The sequence below is a fragment of the Dasypus novemcinctus genome, chromosome 6 (assembly GCF_030445035.2).
Source record: "Dasypus novemcinctus isolate mDasNov1 chromosome 6, mDasNov1.1.hap2, whole genome shotgun sequence".
Lineage (NCBI taxonomy): Eukaryota > Metazoa > Chordata > Mammalia > Cingulata > Dasypodidae > Dasypus > Dasypus novemcinctus.
The window spans coordinates 25,739,612-25,754,056 of record NC_080678.1 but is presented as its reverse complement, the minus strand read 5'-3'; the positions used below and the strand labels follow the sequence as shown (position 1 = coordinate 25,754,056).

Here is a 14,445-nt window from a genome sequence, read left to right as displayed (position 1 = left end):
GTAAATCCTTTTGGTACTTCAGTAGACTAGACTTTTGGTAAATAAAATTCACCATCAAGAGGGATTCTGTTGGCATTCTCTTCTCCACCTGTATTTTCGCTTTGGAAGTATGTTAGTTGGACGGTATAAAGTGGGGTATGGGGCACATAAAAATGTGGATTTTCCCCCTGAGGGCATCTCATTTTCCAATCTTCTTATGGTTTGTATAGACTTAGTTTGAAGATGTGGAAACAAATGTAAACATTCACTGACCCACAAATCAGTACTTTTACTTCTAACCAATCCCACATAAACATATTCACATCTCCCTCCAAGGGTCTTCTGGTGAAAGGCAAGAAGGGTGTAGGAGTTTCCATGGAAATGCTTCAGCCAAGTGTTTAAAGAGTGTGTGTGCCAGATGAACACTAGAACCAAAACAAAGCAGTTTTGAATCTGAAGTCATGGGTGTATATCGCAATGTGCAAAGTTTTCAGACTTAAGATCTGAAATCTAGCAGGCTCATTTATCAGACTCCTGAAGCTAGAGTGCCATCTACTGGCAGCTCTCCTGTTGCTGAATCCACCCCCTGCCACACAAAAAAATGCTACATTGTCTACGCCTCTGCTTGCCCGGGGTTTTCTCTCCTCTCTCCCTTTACAGGCTGTACCAAATTACACACAAAATGCGTGAGCCCTTTTAGAAGAGCCTGCCATCATCTTAGGAAAAGAAAAAAAGGAACTAGCCCCTCCGTGTGGGGCCTCAAGATGGTGATGCGGCTGCTCGTGGGGTCCCTGGTGAAGACCACAGCACGTTGGAATACCTGGGCAACATGGTAGACAGAAGCTTATCCACTTTCCTCTTCTCTGAATTCAGCTGCTCCGTCCGCTCCTCCACCACTTCCTCCAGGTGATTGGCGTACACCTCCAGCTTGCTCACCAAACTGTCTAGGATGCTCACGTGGCTTCAAAAGAACCCAGGTATTACCATCTTTTTCCAAGAACTTTTGGGCCACAGTGGAACACAACCTCCAGCTAAGCATTCCAAGAAAGAATTTCTTGCCCTTAAGGTTTCCTCCTTAAAGGTTGCCAATGACAGCGGTGAAATGACAATGGCAATGAGGCCAAGAGGACAGAATCTGCCATTTAGAGACTCTGTGATCTTGGGCAGTATCCTACATATTTCTGAGCCTTAGTTTGTTCATCTGAAAAATATGGATAATAATATATACTTTCCAGAGCTGAGCTGAGAATTCAGGGAGATGATATGTCTGAAGTTCCTCATGCCCTGTCTGGCACTCAGAAGGCACTCAAAAAATGGTGGCCATCACTGGCCCTGCCACTACCTCCCAATATGCTCTATATCACCATCATAGATGATTAAAAATGCAGATTTCAGGATGAGACATTCTTTTCTTTCTGTTTGTCCAATGTAAGGGGCACTGTTAGATCCTATAGGCTTTTATTGTTAGAAGGATCTTCAGAGAAATCATGAAAAATCACCTTGAGATGGGGGAGACTAAGGCCCAGATAGGAAATAGACTTACCTTCCATTGGGGACCTTGTTTTCTGATTACAATGTGATGATATAGTGACTAACCTGAGACATATCATTTACAACTATTATGGGAAGCGGATGTAGCTCAACTGATAAAGTATCTACCTACCACATGGGAGGTCCAGGGTTCAAACCCAGGACCTCCTGACCCATGTGGTGAGCTGTCCCATGCGCAGTGCTAATGTGCTCAAGGAGTGCCGTGCCATGCAGGGATGTCTCCCACGTAGGGGAGCCCTATGCACAAGGAATGCACCCCACAAGGAGAGCTGCCCCACGTGAAAAAAGCACAGCCCGCCCAGGAGAGTCTCTGCACACTCGGAGAGCTGACGCAGCAAGATGACACAACAAAAAGAGACACAGATCCCCAGTGCCGCTGACAAGAAATCAAGTGGACATTGAAGAACACACAGTGAATGGACACAGAGAGCAGACAACTGGGGGGAGCGGGGAGGGTGGCATGGGGAAGGGGAAATAAATAAAAATAAAAGTAAAACTATTATGATTCTGGAAACTGCAGAATGCAGGGCTTGTGTGTGAAAAGTGTACAGCTGACAGCTGAGTGAATGGCAGAATTAGGAGGAGATGTCTAACTCCCAGCTCAGGACTCTTCCTGCAAATTCAAACTACCTTTGACCTGGCTGTGCCTCGGTATGTTCACTGCAACAAAATATTGCACAATTATCCCAATGTGAAGGAAGTTACTATGGAGAAAATGTTAAGAGGTAGGAATACTTTAAGCCAATCATGCCCTATAAGGTTGGTGAATCATTTTCATTCCATAGTCCAATTCCAGGGGATTAGTCACAGCCCTTGGAAAGGTAGTTTGGAAAAGATCCTAAGGTCATAGGATCACTACATCTCAGAGTTGTGATATCTGAAATGGACAAAGGAAGGCAGCAGAAGCATGAATGTCCGATCCATTCACTAGCACAGTGCTTTGCACATGGTAGGCTCTGAGTGAGGATATGATGAGTGGATGAATGAAACCCATGAATGAGTAAGTCATACAGAATTAATCACAACCACATAGTTATACAATTCTAATGGTTAAATAACTAGGAGAAAATACATTGCACATCTTGCTCACCCTTTCGGACTGACTTCTCGTAAAATTTTCCTGATGGAAGAGAAAGTGGGCCTTTTCTCAGGAGATTCATCCCAACATGTCCTCACCATGAGTATGAACTTCTCATTGCCTTTCTCCTCTGAAAGGGAAGGTCTCAGTGGAACTGGTGCCAAGGGGTCTTTGATTTGATTGATGATTTCTGAAATTCATTTTGGGTAGACATGGACAAATGTATGAGCTTTGTACAAATTAGTCTACTTTAAACAGTATATGTGCTTCTAAAGTTTGTAAATTAATTTTTAAAGAAATAAGTTGTACAGATTCAAATTACAGAGGAATCTGGATATTTTAAGAAGAATTTGTTAATCCTCCTAAAAAGTGAAGAATCCTAATGCAAAACAAATAAGCACTCCCTAATTAAATTGCTTTTAGATAAAAATTCTTTTAATAAATCAACTTTTATTGAAGTGAAGGATTCCCTTATACAATTTCAGGAATATATAAGCATTCAGTGCTGGAAATTCCCAAAGCATATTTTATATCATTTTGCTTTTCATAAAACATGTCTCATAAAAGTTATCTGAGCAAACAAATAAATGTTACCACCATGTTTTGCCCTTCTGGCCAACTTTGTAAACCTACTGCCCTTCATCATTGGCTCCCACACTGGCTATTAAGTATTCTCCTTAATCAGGTTTTGTGAAAGGTATAATACTTTGAGACTAATGTACCAATATTACAATAACATGGATGATTCTCAAATGCATTATTAGTAAATGAAAGAAGCCAAGCTGAAAAGGCTACATACTATATGATCCTGTTTGTCATTGAAAAGGCAAAATTATAGAGCAAAAAAATAGAGCAGTGGTTGCCTGAGTTTGTGGAAGAGAGGGAATTCAATAGATAAAGGTGAGGAATTTTTTAGGATGGTGAAACTATTCTGTATGATATTGTAGTGGTTGATACATGACACTATGCATTTATCAAAACCCATAGAACTTTATAGTACAAACAGCCTTAAGGAATTCAAATTTCTTAAAATATCAATTAGGAGATTGAGGAACCATAGGATGGAACATAGACTTTTACAAAAGAATCTAACTGTATTACAAATCTATGACCTCACTGAAGGGGATGGAGGGAAAAAGGTCTAACTCTGAAAATGTTTGGAGACAATAGGACTAAGGATAAGGTAACTGTTTATAATCATTGTACTGTAGTTGGTAAAATTTCCATGAGGGTACTAGTTAACAATTCTTAATCTGTTATACATATATACTGGAATTGAATGAATAAGTGAATGAGTGGTGGATAGCATGAGCTAGGATTGTTGGAGAGGGAAAGTTGCAGATAAGCAAGGGGGTAAACTGGAATGAACCATGGGGTAATAGATGTGTTGGAAACATCAGTATGAACTCATGTTCATCTTAATATAGATACAAATGGACAGGTGACAGACAGATATAGATAGATTATAGATACATGTGTATATACACAATATTTCTTTGCTCTGTCTGCTGAGAGTGCATAGAAGCAACGGCACCCCAGTTACAATGAGCATACCCAACATCCAGATCTTGGCTTCTAACACCATTTTCCAATAAAAGGAACCAATGCTCATTGGAGAAATGACTGTTTTTAGAGGTGAGGCAGAGAATATACAAGATGAAGGACCTTATAGTGCCAGATAGTAAAGAAAAAAACTCCAGTGATAGAGTATATATATCAAAGGGGCACAGAAGTCAACTGAAAGAGCCTCCAATGGTCAAAGCGAGAATAACTTGAGCAGCAAAATAAAGTAGTATTGATTATAATCCAATGTATAAAATACCCATGAGCCCATCCTGATAAAAACTGGATAAATAAACAAGAGGAATAGACAAATTTCCCATTGAGAAGATTTCTAAATAATTTTTGTAGATACTCTACCCTCGATGTGGTAGAGCACAACTCCGCCCTGTAGGTCTGGACTTCACATGTGACTTCCCTCCGAAGAGAATATGGAAGGAGTGGCAGGGAGTAAGTTTACAGAGGATAACTCTGACAAACGCTGCCTCTGCCGGGTGATCAAGGTCAACATCAACAGTGCTAAATCATGTTGATAGTATGTAACCTTGATATGATGTGATGTGAATGGCATTTTACTCTGTAGTCTTCGTTCCCAAAACCCATAGTCCAAGTCTAACCATGAGAAAAGGATCAGATAAAATCAAATTGTGGAGTATCCTACAAAAAGCCTGACCAGTACTCCTCAAAAGTATCAAAGTCATCAAAAATAAGGAAAGTCTGAGAAAATCCTAGAGAAGTTAAGGAGACATGATGACTAAATGTAATGTGATATCCTTGATGGGACCCTAGGACAGGGGAAAAAGGACATTAGGTAAAAACTAAGGACATCTGAACAACCTATGGCCTTTAGTTCATAATAATAATAAACAGATGACAAAAATATGTAAAATATGATCTTGATTTTGTAAACATAGGTTTGTAATTGTACATTTTTTAATGCCTGAAAATAGTCTAAAAAGATATACATAAAAAAATACTGTGGAGGGAGCCAATTGTGTTTGATTTTTCCAAATGAAGTATAATTTGAGACATGAGACAATGCTAATCTCAAAAGCAGTGGCACAAGCAAAACCACATTCCCACTGCTGATTTCCTTTATTAATTCTAAGAACTGCCATGAAAGAATCAATAAAATGATATCAAACTTTGAGAACAAATTCAAGTCACAGGCCTGCACCTCAGAGGACATGTGCTAATTATCTACACAGTAATATGTAGCCAGCTCTTTCCTCCCTATCCTCTTTAATGGCCAACTAGCCCTGCTAACACAATTGTTCCTGTTTGGCATGTATCAGCATCACCCGAGGGGTTCTTAAAAAACAGCTTGCTGGGTATAACCCCAGGGTTTCTGATTCAGTAGGTCTGCAGGGATTTATTGCTAACAATAAATCACAGTTGAGATGCTGTTGGTCCTAGGGCCACCCTAGAGTGCGCCTCACACTGTGGGGCCTCAGCATTACCTGGAAACTTGAAAGAAATGAAAATTCTCGGAACCCCAGCCTAGCCCTATTGAGTCAGAAGCCCTGAGGGCAGGACCCAGCGATTCTGGGTTTTAAGGAAGCCTCCAGGTGTTCTACCTGCTGAAGCTTGAGAAATCCTGGTCCAGTGTGCACAAAGAACCAATATTTATTCAGTTCCCCGTGCCAGGATGGTGTGTAGGGGAGTATGAGAAGTTAACAGAAGATGTGTGTTTGTCCATAAATTAGGTACACATTGTATTTTTCCTGATTGCCATCTTGTGCATACATCATCACCTGGGGCAGGCTCCTGTAACTCTGTGGGCAGAGGACTACACTGATGGGGAAATCTACTGATTGTCCTCAGTCTTCCCCGCCCCTAGGCCCCCCTGACTCAGCCAGGATGTAGCTGGGTTTAGAGAGGGAAGTGGGCTCCAGCCCGAGCTCAGTCTGGGAACATCTGTGAATCTGCTTGTCTCCTGGCTCTGGGATTTACCTTTTTGGGATTGCTTTCACCTCTGTTTCATTTTCTGTATATAATCTCAAGTTGGCCATAAATTAGAAACTAGACTCTGGGTTTTAAAGCAGAGAAATACATTCACAGAGGCTCCCAACTTGAAAAAGTCTCCAGGGAATACAGGATCCTGTAAAGATAAGGCTTGAGATAGGTCATTGGGGGCGGGCTAGAAATAGTAGGTAGCCAAGAAAAAAAGAAAGAAAAGGAGAGAGAGAGAGACTAGGTTTACTTAAAGACTGCCCCTCCACACACACCCATCCTCTTTCCAGAACTGCAGGACAGTATTTCTCAACCTGGCCTGCATATTCAAACCCTCCGAGGAGCTTTCAAACCCCTGCTGCCCGGGCAGCACCCCAGCCCAAATACACCAGGATCTCTGAGAATGGGAGCCACACAGCAGCGTAGTTTTTTTTTGTTTGTTTCTTTAAGCTCCCAGGTGGTTCCAATGGGCAGCCAAGGTGGACAATAACAGTTCCAGGGTATTAAATCTAGCATACAGTTTAACAACCTTGATCAAATTTTACTTTATCTAACCCTATTTTTGCCCTTAATTCCTTTTTTTTTTTTTTTTGGAGGTACCTGGGATTGAACCCTGGACCTCATACATGTGAAGCAGGCACTCAACCACCAATCTACTCCTAGGACTTTAATTCCCTTACAGACTACGTTAAGAGACAATTCAGCAAAAACAGGCCTGACTTTTGGAAGTGGACAATTGAGCAGCAATTATCAGAAATTTAAAATATGCATGCCCTTTATCTCTTTGGCTGCATGGTTTGAAAGCTCTCCTTGAGAAATGTTCACATGTGTGTGCAAAGCTACAAGATTGCTCACTGCAGCGGTTTGTAATAGCAGCAAATGGGAAACAACCAAAATGGGTATTAGTCAATTACTGGGTGTCCTTACCATGAAAAACTCCGTAGTCTTAAGGAAAGATTGGGGTGAGGGGGAAGAGAAAATGAGGCAAGAGATTGGCAAACAGAGGGAAGAGCATGTGCAAAGGATCTGGGGTAGGAATGTGTCTGGCGTGTTTGAGGCACATGAAGGTGGCTGGTGAGAGGAGTGAGCTGTGGGAGATGGGGGAGTGAGCTGTGGGAAGATGGAGTTTGCTGCCCGGTAGCCGCCAAAAAGATATATACGTGGCCTAATCTCCAGAACCCGTGAATATTATCCTATTTGGAAAAAAGGGTCTTTGCAAATATAATTAAATTAAGTATCTTGAGATGAGGTCATCCAAGATGATTCAGGTGGGCCTAAATCCAGTGTCAATGTTCCTTTTAAGAGACACGAGAAGGCACGTAGAGAAAGGCAGTGTGAAGACAGAAGCAGAAACTGCAGGGATACAGCCACAGGCTCCGGAGCACCAGCAGCCCTGGAGCTGGACGAGGCCAGGAAGAGCTGTCAGAGGGAGCGTGGCCCTGCCAAGCTTGCTGTGGGCCTCCCAGCCGCCAGCACAGTAAGGGAATAAATGGCTGCTGTTTTAAACCTCTCACTTCGTAGTCATTTGTTTACTGCAGCCCTGAGAAGCTGACAGGAAGTAACAGGGGCTGGAGAGGTGGGTCTTCGGTGGTCTTACAGACCTGTGCAAGAAAATAGTTTTTATTCCCCAGTCAGCCAGGATTCCAGAGGAGGATTTGGAGTAGAGAAGGGATGTCACCTGACTTGTTTTCTAACAGTTTTGCTCTGGCTGCTGTCATAGAATAAAGTCTAGAATTCCAAGTCACTTTGTTGCCAGTGTGTTGCTAACCAGAATGCAACTGGTTTTCTTTTTTTTAAATGCAGAAAAATAAGAATGAAGTTGTAAGTTAAGAAAAACTTAATAGAACAGTGAATAAACACTCACTTTGAAGAGCTAGCCCAGTCAACCAAAGCCTCCCAAGGAGACTGTCCAGCTTTACCTTCAGGTCCCATGTCGAGGAGGGCAAAGGGCCCATGGTCCTGGTGGTAGATCAGCTCCCTCATCAAGATCGCAAAGCTGTACACGTCCCCCTTTGGGGTGCCTGACCGGGGTGCTTCTGAGAGCCGCAGCAGCTCTGGGGCCGTCCAATAGAGCTCTGCGAAGCAATAAGGTATCAGCATGGAATGAGAGCCACCCCACAGAACTGGAAATGCCACCCCTTTTTTCCTAGGAAAAAAAAAATGGGAGAAATGAAAGTGTCCAGCCGCTAAGGAGTCAGCCTTGACAGTGCCTGACTTAGAGTGGAAAGAGGGTTCAAGTGTATAAATAGACAATACTCAGGAAGAGCACACACTACCACGTTAACACTGGTTAACACCTGAGAGTGGAATTACAGGGGGTTTTCATTTCTGTTTTCCCTTTCTTTTGTCTACTTTTTTTCCTGCAGTGAGCCTGTATTAGGTTTATAATCATTAAAAGAAAATGTACTGGGGGTTGGGAGAGCAAGGAGTAGCTTCTGGCAGGTCCTTGGCATTTCCCCACTTGTCTTTTTCTGGAAGGCTCCATCTTATCCCACGTGGCAGAAACCTCTGGATACCCACTCAGAAAGGCTGCTGGCAAGGTGCTGTTCCAGCAAGAGAGGTGGTCAGGGCTGAGAGCTTTGGGCTTCCAGCAGGGCAGAGCTCTGTGTCAGGGGACGGGGACTCTAGAGGCCGCAACTGACTTTGGGCAATTAGGAAGACTCGCCAGGCTTCAGTTTACTCATATGTCAAGGAGGGTTGGACTTGAGCCAGGAGGTCTTGGTCTCCAGCTGCATATCAGAATCACTTGGGAGTGATTTTTTTATGATACAGATGGTCAAACCCCATCTTCGGGGGTTCTGGTTCAGTTGAAATGGGGTGGGACCCTGGCCTCCTATATAATGCCTGGCAGACCTTATATTCCATGCTGAGAACATAGGGTGAAGATGGGATGGGGCACTGAGGACTAACCAGGGCAGTGACTTGCTTCAGGTCACCCAGCTGAGCCAGGACAGAACCTGGTCTTTGTAATCCAGGCATGGATTACATGTACTCGTGCCACCTACAAGGACTCTTTTTTCTTGTTCTCCTTGGGAGAGCAGAGCAGACACCATACCATCGTCTCCAGAGGAAGGCCCACCTGCAGGCACTTGTACAAGCGGGCATTCAGGAAGCCAACTTGGGTGGGGAGCCCCTTTTACCACTCTGCAGCTAGCTGGTGGGTTCAAGATCTTTTAGTAGTTACCCGAATAGTCCGTCATCTTCTCATTATATGTTCTATATGTCCGTCCATACTTGAGTTCCCACAGCCCAAATCCTGACAGCTTCACCTGCATCCGACCATCCACCAAGCAGGTAGAAGGCTTCAGGTTGCCGTGGGACCCCAGGGGGCTCCTGTGGAGGTATAGCATGCCCTGGAAGAGGGAAAATGAGTAAATAAATCAGAGCACCTGCCAGTAGACACTGCTGTAAGAAACAGGCAGAGAGACAGATGGAGAGGGAGACAGACCGATAGACCCAGGGCTAGGGGACCTGCCCATGTCCATTCATTTGTTCAAGAGACACTAACACAGTCTCTCCTCCACATTAACTCAGTGGGATAATCATGGGTGGGGAACGCCAAAAATGAGAAAACTACTTTTGGCCCCTCACCATGGAGCTAAGAAGTTATGGCCACTCAAATATATCCTAGTGGACAGATCCCTGAGTCCACATCCCAGCCATGCCACTCAGTGGAGAGCAAGGTACTTTAGCCCTGTCTCATTTTTCTGATCAAAACGGAGGTGATATTAACACCCATGTCATCAGGTGCTATTATGTGCAAAGCTCCAGACACAGTACCTGGCAAACACCAAAAGCCCAGGTGGCTCATGATGAAAAAGTTGTATAAATGTAATAAACACATGAATATGTTAAGTAATGTTAATAATATAGAAGCAACTCTATGTAATTAAGAATATTATTTTATGACATATATTAATTATATGCTATTGCCAGTACTTGGTCCTGCTTGACCACTTCACGGGGTAAACAATAAAATGAGGAACATTGGAAAATTCTGATGTCCACTATGTTCTTAAGGGGTTAATATTATTGATATATAATAATAAAGCACGATCGTATGTGACAAGAGTAGAAGCACTAAGCACTAAGCCTTTGCGAGCAAGTCACTGTACCTCACTGGGCCTCAGTTTTCCTCTCTGTGAGATGAGACCACCCAGATTCCTGCTCCTCAAAGGACAGCCTGGGGACTAGTGGAATCTACATTACCCAGAAGCATGGCAGAAATGCAGAATGCCAGGCCCCATACCAGACCAAATGAACCAGACTCTGCATTTTAACAAGATCCCCAAATGATTCGCATGTCTGAGAAAGCCTGGCCTAGGTCAATTGCTCCCAACCTTGGCTGCGCGTTAAAATCACATGGAGAGCTTTTTAAAAAAAACAAATTGTTTTGATCACTAAAGAAAAGTGTAAGGTTCAGATTACACCCAGTACAAGTCAAGCACGAGTGCTAAAGGAACAAAACACAAGAAAGTGAGCAGAACTGGGAAGGATGGTTAATTTTGGAAGGCTCCTTGGATAACTATGGCTCAGTAAGGAGGCGAGGAGGGGGCTTTCCATGGCCAAGGAGTGGCTTAAAGAGAGGCCTGGAGTTGAGGAAGAAAATGATTTTGGGGGAGGACAGGTAGGAGAAGAAATTAATTTGACAAATGAGAACGATCATATTTAGAAACATAATTAGAGAGCTGGATCTCTGTATTTCTCCGGAATTTCCAAGGGCGAACAAGAAGCAGTGAAATGAAGTTAAGGAAAGGCCAAATGTGTTTCAGAAGTGAAGCATAATAGTGTGCAGAGCTGGAGGGGCGGGGCAACGGTTTTGTTCGTTTTTTTCCTTTGCTTCCTCCATGGCTTTGGTGAGAAGGCATTTAAATAACATTTATCCAACATTTCCAGTTTCTTGGACTTAAAGTACTGACATTAAGACTCTGTGTATCTTTAATCTGAATCATTTCTTCTCAAAATATATTGGGAGTGGTAGAGACCTGAGGCGCCTCAGGATTTCACGGGGTACAGAGCAATCCCGGAGCCTCTTACCTACCCCAGGCTGCCTGGCCTGAGCGTCCCTCGTACCTGCTTCTCCCCAGAGGTTTCTGAGCAAGAGTGAAAACGCAATCGCCTCTCTCAAGGGTCTAACAGATCCTATTTTTGTTCTTAAGTTTCAAGGGCTAACTTTATGCCGGGTAAGGATCTAAGCCCCGCACTTTAACTCATGTGATCCGCCTAGTGACCCTATCGAGGTAGGCGGCTTTACCATCCAGCGCAGTTAGGTAGCCAGGGCATGTAGCTGGCCAGTGTAGAGTTGGACTTGGAACCTGGCAGCTTGATTCCCAAGTCCACGCCCTTGACCACTATGCAGGAACTGCCCAACTTCGTGGGTGAAAGAAGACCATGAAGGCCAGAGAGAGAGAACCGTGTACTGCATTTTAGCTATGGGGTTCCGTAGAAATCCATATTGTACCACTAAGAGCTGATGAACATATAAAGAACAACAAGCCTTTTTTTTGAGCACTTTGTACTACACACTGTGCAGGGTACTTACATGTATTATTACATCGACTCTTTTGTAGACATAGGTAATATTCTCATCCTCAGTTTCACAGTGAGGAGATTGAGGCATTGAGGGTTTTAAATTGCTCCCAGGAAGTGGACGTGACTCAACTCATAGAGCGTCCGTCTACCATTTGGGGGGGTCCAGGGTTTGATCCCCAGGGCCTCCTGGCCCGTGTAGTAAGCCGGCCCACGTGCAGCGCTGCCACACACAAGGAGTGCCGTGCTATGCAGGGGTGTCTCCTGTGTAGGGGAGCCCCACACGCGAGGAGTGTGCCCCACAAGGAGAGCTGCCCCGCATGAAAAAAGCGCAGTCTGCCCAGGAGCGGCACCGCACACATGGAGAGCTGATGCAGCGAGATGATGCGACAAAAAGGAGACGCAGTTTCCCAATGCTGCCGGATAATGCAAGAGGACACAGAAGAACACACAGCGAATGGATACAGAAAGCAGACAATCGGGGCGGGGGGGGGGGGGAGGAGAGAAATAAATAAATAATAAATCTTAAAAAAATAAATAAATAAATTGCTCTGCAGGAGTAAATGGCAGAGCTGGGCTTTAAACCCAGGGTGGACCATCTTCCAAGCCCAGCCTCTTCCAAACCACTAGAGGGGAGGAGGGTGAGTTGAAGAGGAGAAGGGTGGTCCCAGCATAGTCTATTCCCCCAATGTCATTATACAAGGAAAGCCGGTCCAGATGAATCTGAAGCCCAGCTGAAAAGGGGAGTGACGTCACCCATGGACATGGCTGTGAGGAGGAGCTGGCCCAAGATGTCCCAGCGAGGGAGTACGTGAGGAGGGCCCTGAACCACCCGCTGCACAACGGGACAGGTCCTGGGCCTCCTGGGCACCAGCTCAGGGAGCTCTTCCTCCAGCAGTGCTGACAGGCTGAGCTCGGAGACCGATATTGCATCAATATGGGCTAACCCAGAAGGCAGGAAGGAAACGTCCAAGACAGTGGATATGCCCTCTCCTTGCCATCGCCCAGAAATCGGAACACCATCTTCCTTTATTAAAGAGGCTTGTCTGCTTTTGAGATAGTCACATGAGACATCTTTTGGAATCACAGTCAACACTCAACGGGACCTGACAGAGTGGCTGAGAAGAGTGGGGTAGACCACTCTGTCAGAAGAGTCTGAAGGACTTGGTGGGACGGCCCCTGGAATTTCTCCAGTGAGGTTCCAACAGGCCAAGGTCAGGGCCTGGAATCTGGTGAGACCAGCGTCCAATCAGAAAGTCCTCTCTGACCTCATGGAGACCTCTCCATGCAAACAGAAGGCAGCTGCAGTTCCCATTTAGAGTTGTGCTCTGACTCTGGGGTCAGGACAGCAGGGAGCAGGTCCCGGGACTGGCCCTGACACGTGACGAGGCCACTCTGCTTCCCTCCCTGCCTTTGCTAGCATGCCATCTCTGGCTCTTCTGGGTGCCGCTGACACCCTGACACCTCAGGGATACTCAGATTCTAGAGTGTGTAGGCCTCCCAAGAGATAGCATGCATTTGTTTTTATTTGCTATCATGATGGAAAATTACAATTTTTATGTATATTGTTGGAGAATGAATAGAGGTTTCATAATGTACGACAAATTTCATGATTTTGGCTGTCATATCACAAGTCTGTTGGCTATCCTTTCCCTACTGGAAAGCTGAGAGTGGTCCACAGGTCCCCTATCTTAGGTTCCCACTTTTGTGCTCTCCAGTACTTAGTAGGCTTGGCCTTTCAAACAGACTGGTTGCGAATCCCAATCCACCTTCTAACAGTTGGGTAGGTTGTTTCACCTTGCTAAGCCTCACTTTTTCTCTATAAAATAGAGTTAATATTGACATTATTAATATTGGAGTTAATAATTAAAAATGGAGTTCATTACTGATATTATTAACAATAGTGTCCAATAGAAACAATGCAAGTCATGTGTATAATTTTAAATTTTCCAGTAGACAGTAAATAAGTTAAATAGGTGGAATACATTTATTTTATTAACCCAATGTATTAAAATCCTATCATTTCAAAAACAAAAACATTTTTAAAATCTTATTTCAACATGTAAACAATATAAAACATATTGATAAGATATTTTTCAGTCTTTCTTTTACTAAGTCTTCAAAATCCAGTGTGAATTTTATCTCCCTTTGAACTAGTCACATTTCCAGGGTTCAATAGCCACATGTGGCTGGGAGCTACCATATTGGGAAGTACAGACCTCTGCCATAGGATTGCTGGGATCGTTAAATAAGAAAATCTGTGTGTTGTGGTACTAGCAAACTACAACTTACCTGTGGCAGTTGTAATACTACTGCTACTTTACTAATATTTATTGTGCGTCTGCTATGTGGAAGTCACCTCAATCCTAACAAAGGCCCTGTGAGGTGGGTTATTTGTTTTATAAACAGAGAAACTGCGGCTCAGGCTGGTTAAGTAACATGCCTAAGGTTACTCAACCAAGTGGCAAGTGACAGAGCCAATATTCAAACCTCCAACACAACTTCTACACCAAACTTCCCTTCCTCCTTTTAATCCTCCAAACTTCTCCTACGTAGAGATGAATCCCGTCCCTGACTCCACAGGAGTTTGGTATTATATATTCCAAAGCTCCTTACCTGGCTGAGCCCACCATATTGAGCTCCTTGGGGACAGAACAATGAACCTTATTCCTCTGTGCTCTCGATGTCCAGAATCAGGCCTGATCCAAATCAGTTGATTCATCAAAATGTCTGTTTGGCTTGAGACATCAGAGTTATCTCACAACCTCTCTGATATAGAGGAGGTGCTGGTCAAA

The 14,445-nt window shown here is 44.0% G+C and overlaps 1 protein-coding gene and 1 long non-coding RNA gene across 9 annotated transcripts in view; one reads left to right on the top strand and one right to left on the bottom strand.

Moving 5' to 3' along the window:
* LOC101437109 (guanylate cyclase 2G-like) overlaps positions 1 to 14,445 on the bottom strand; it is a 40,349-nt gene that overhangs the window by 10,621 nt on the left and 15,283 nt on the right. For all 8 annotated transcript variants that reach the window (XM_058298431.1, XM_071215668.1, XM_071215669.1 and 5 more), the window contains 4 exons: positions 9,306 to 9,474; positions 8,041 to 8,196; positions 2,621 to 2,798; positions 800 to 940 (listed from right to left, as the gene is read on the bottom strand). In XM_058298431.1, coding sequence (XP_058154414.1) covers positions 800 to 940; positions 2,621 to 2,798; positions 8,041 to 8,196; positions 9,306 to 9,474 — 644 coding nt within the window. The remainder of the gene's footprint in view (positions 1 to 799; positions 941 to 2,620; positions 2,799 to 8,040; positions 8,197 to 9,305; positions 9,475 to 14,445) is intronic.
* Positions 3,720 to 7,631, top strand: LOC139439107 (uncharacterized). Its single transcript, XR_011648940.1, has 2 exons — positions 3,720 to 3,791; positions 7,425 to 7,631. It is a non-coding gene; the product is annotated as an uncharacterized lncRNA (long non-coding RNA).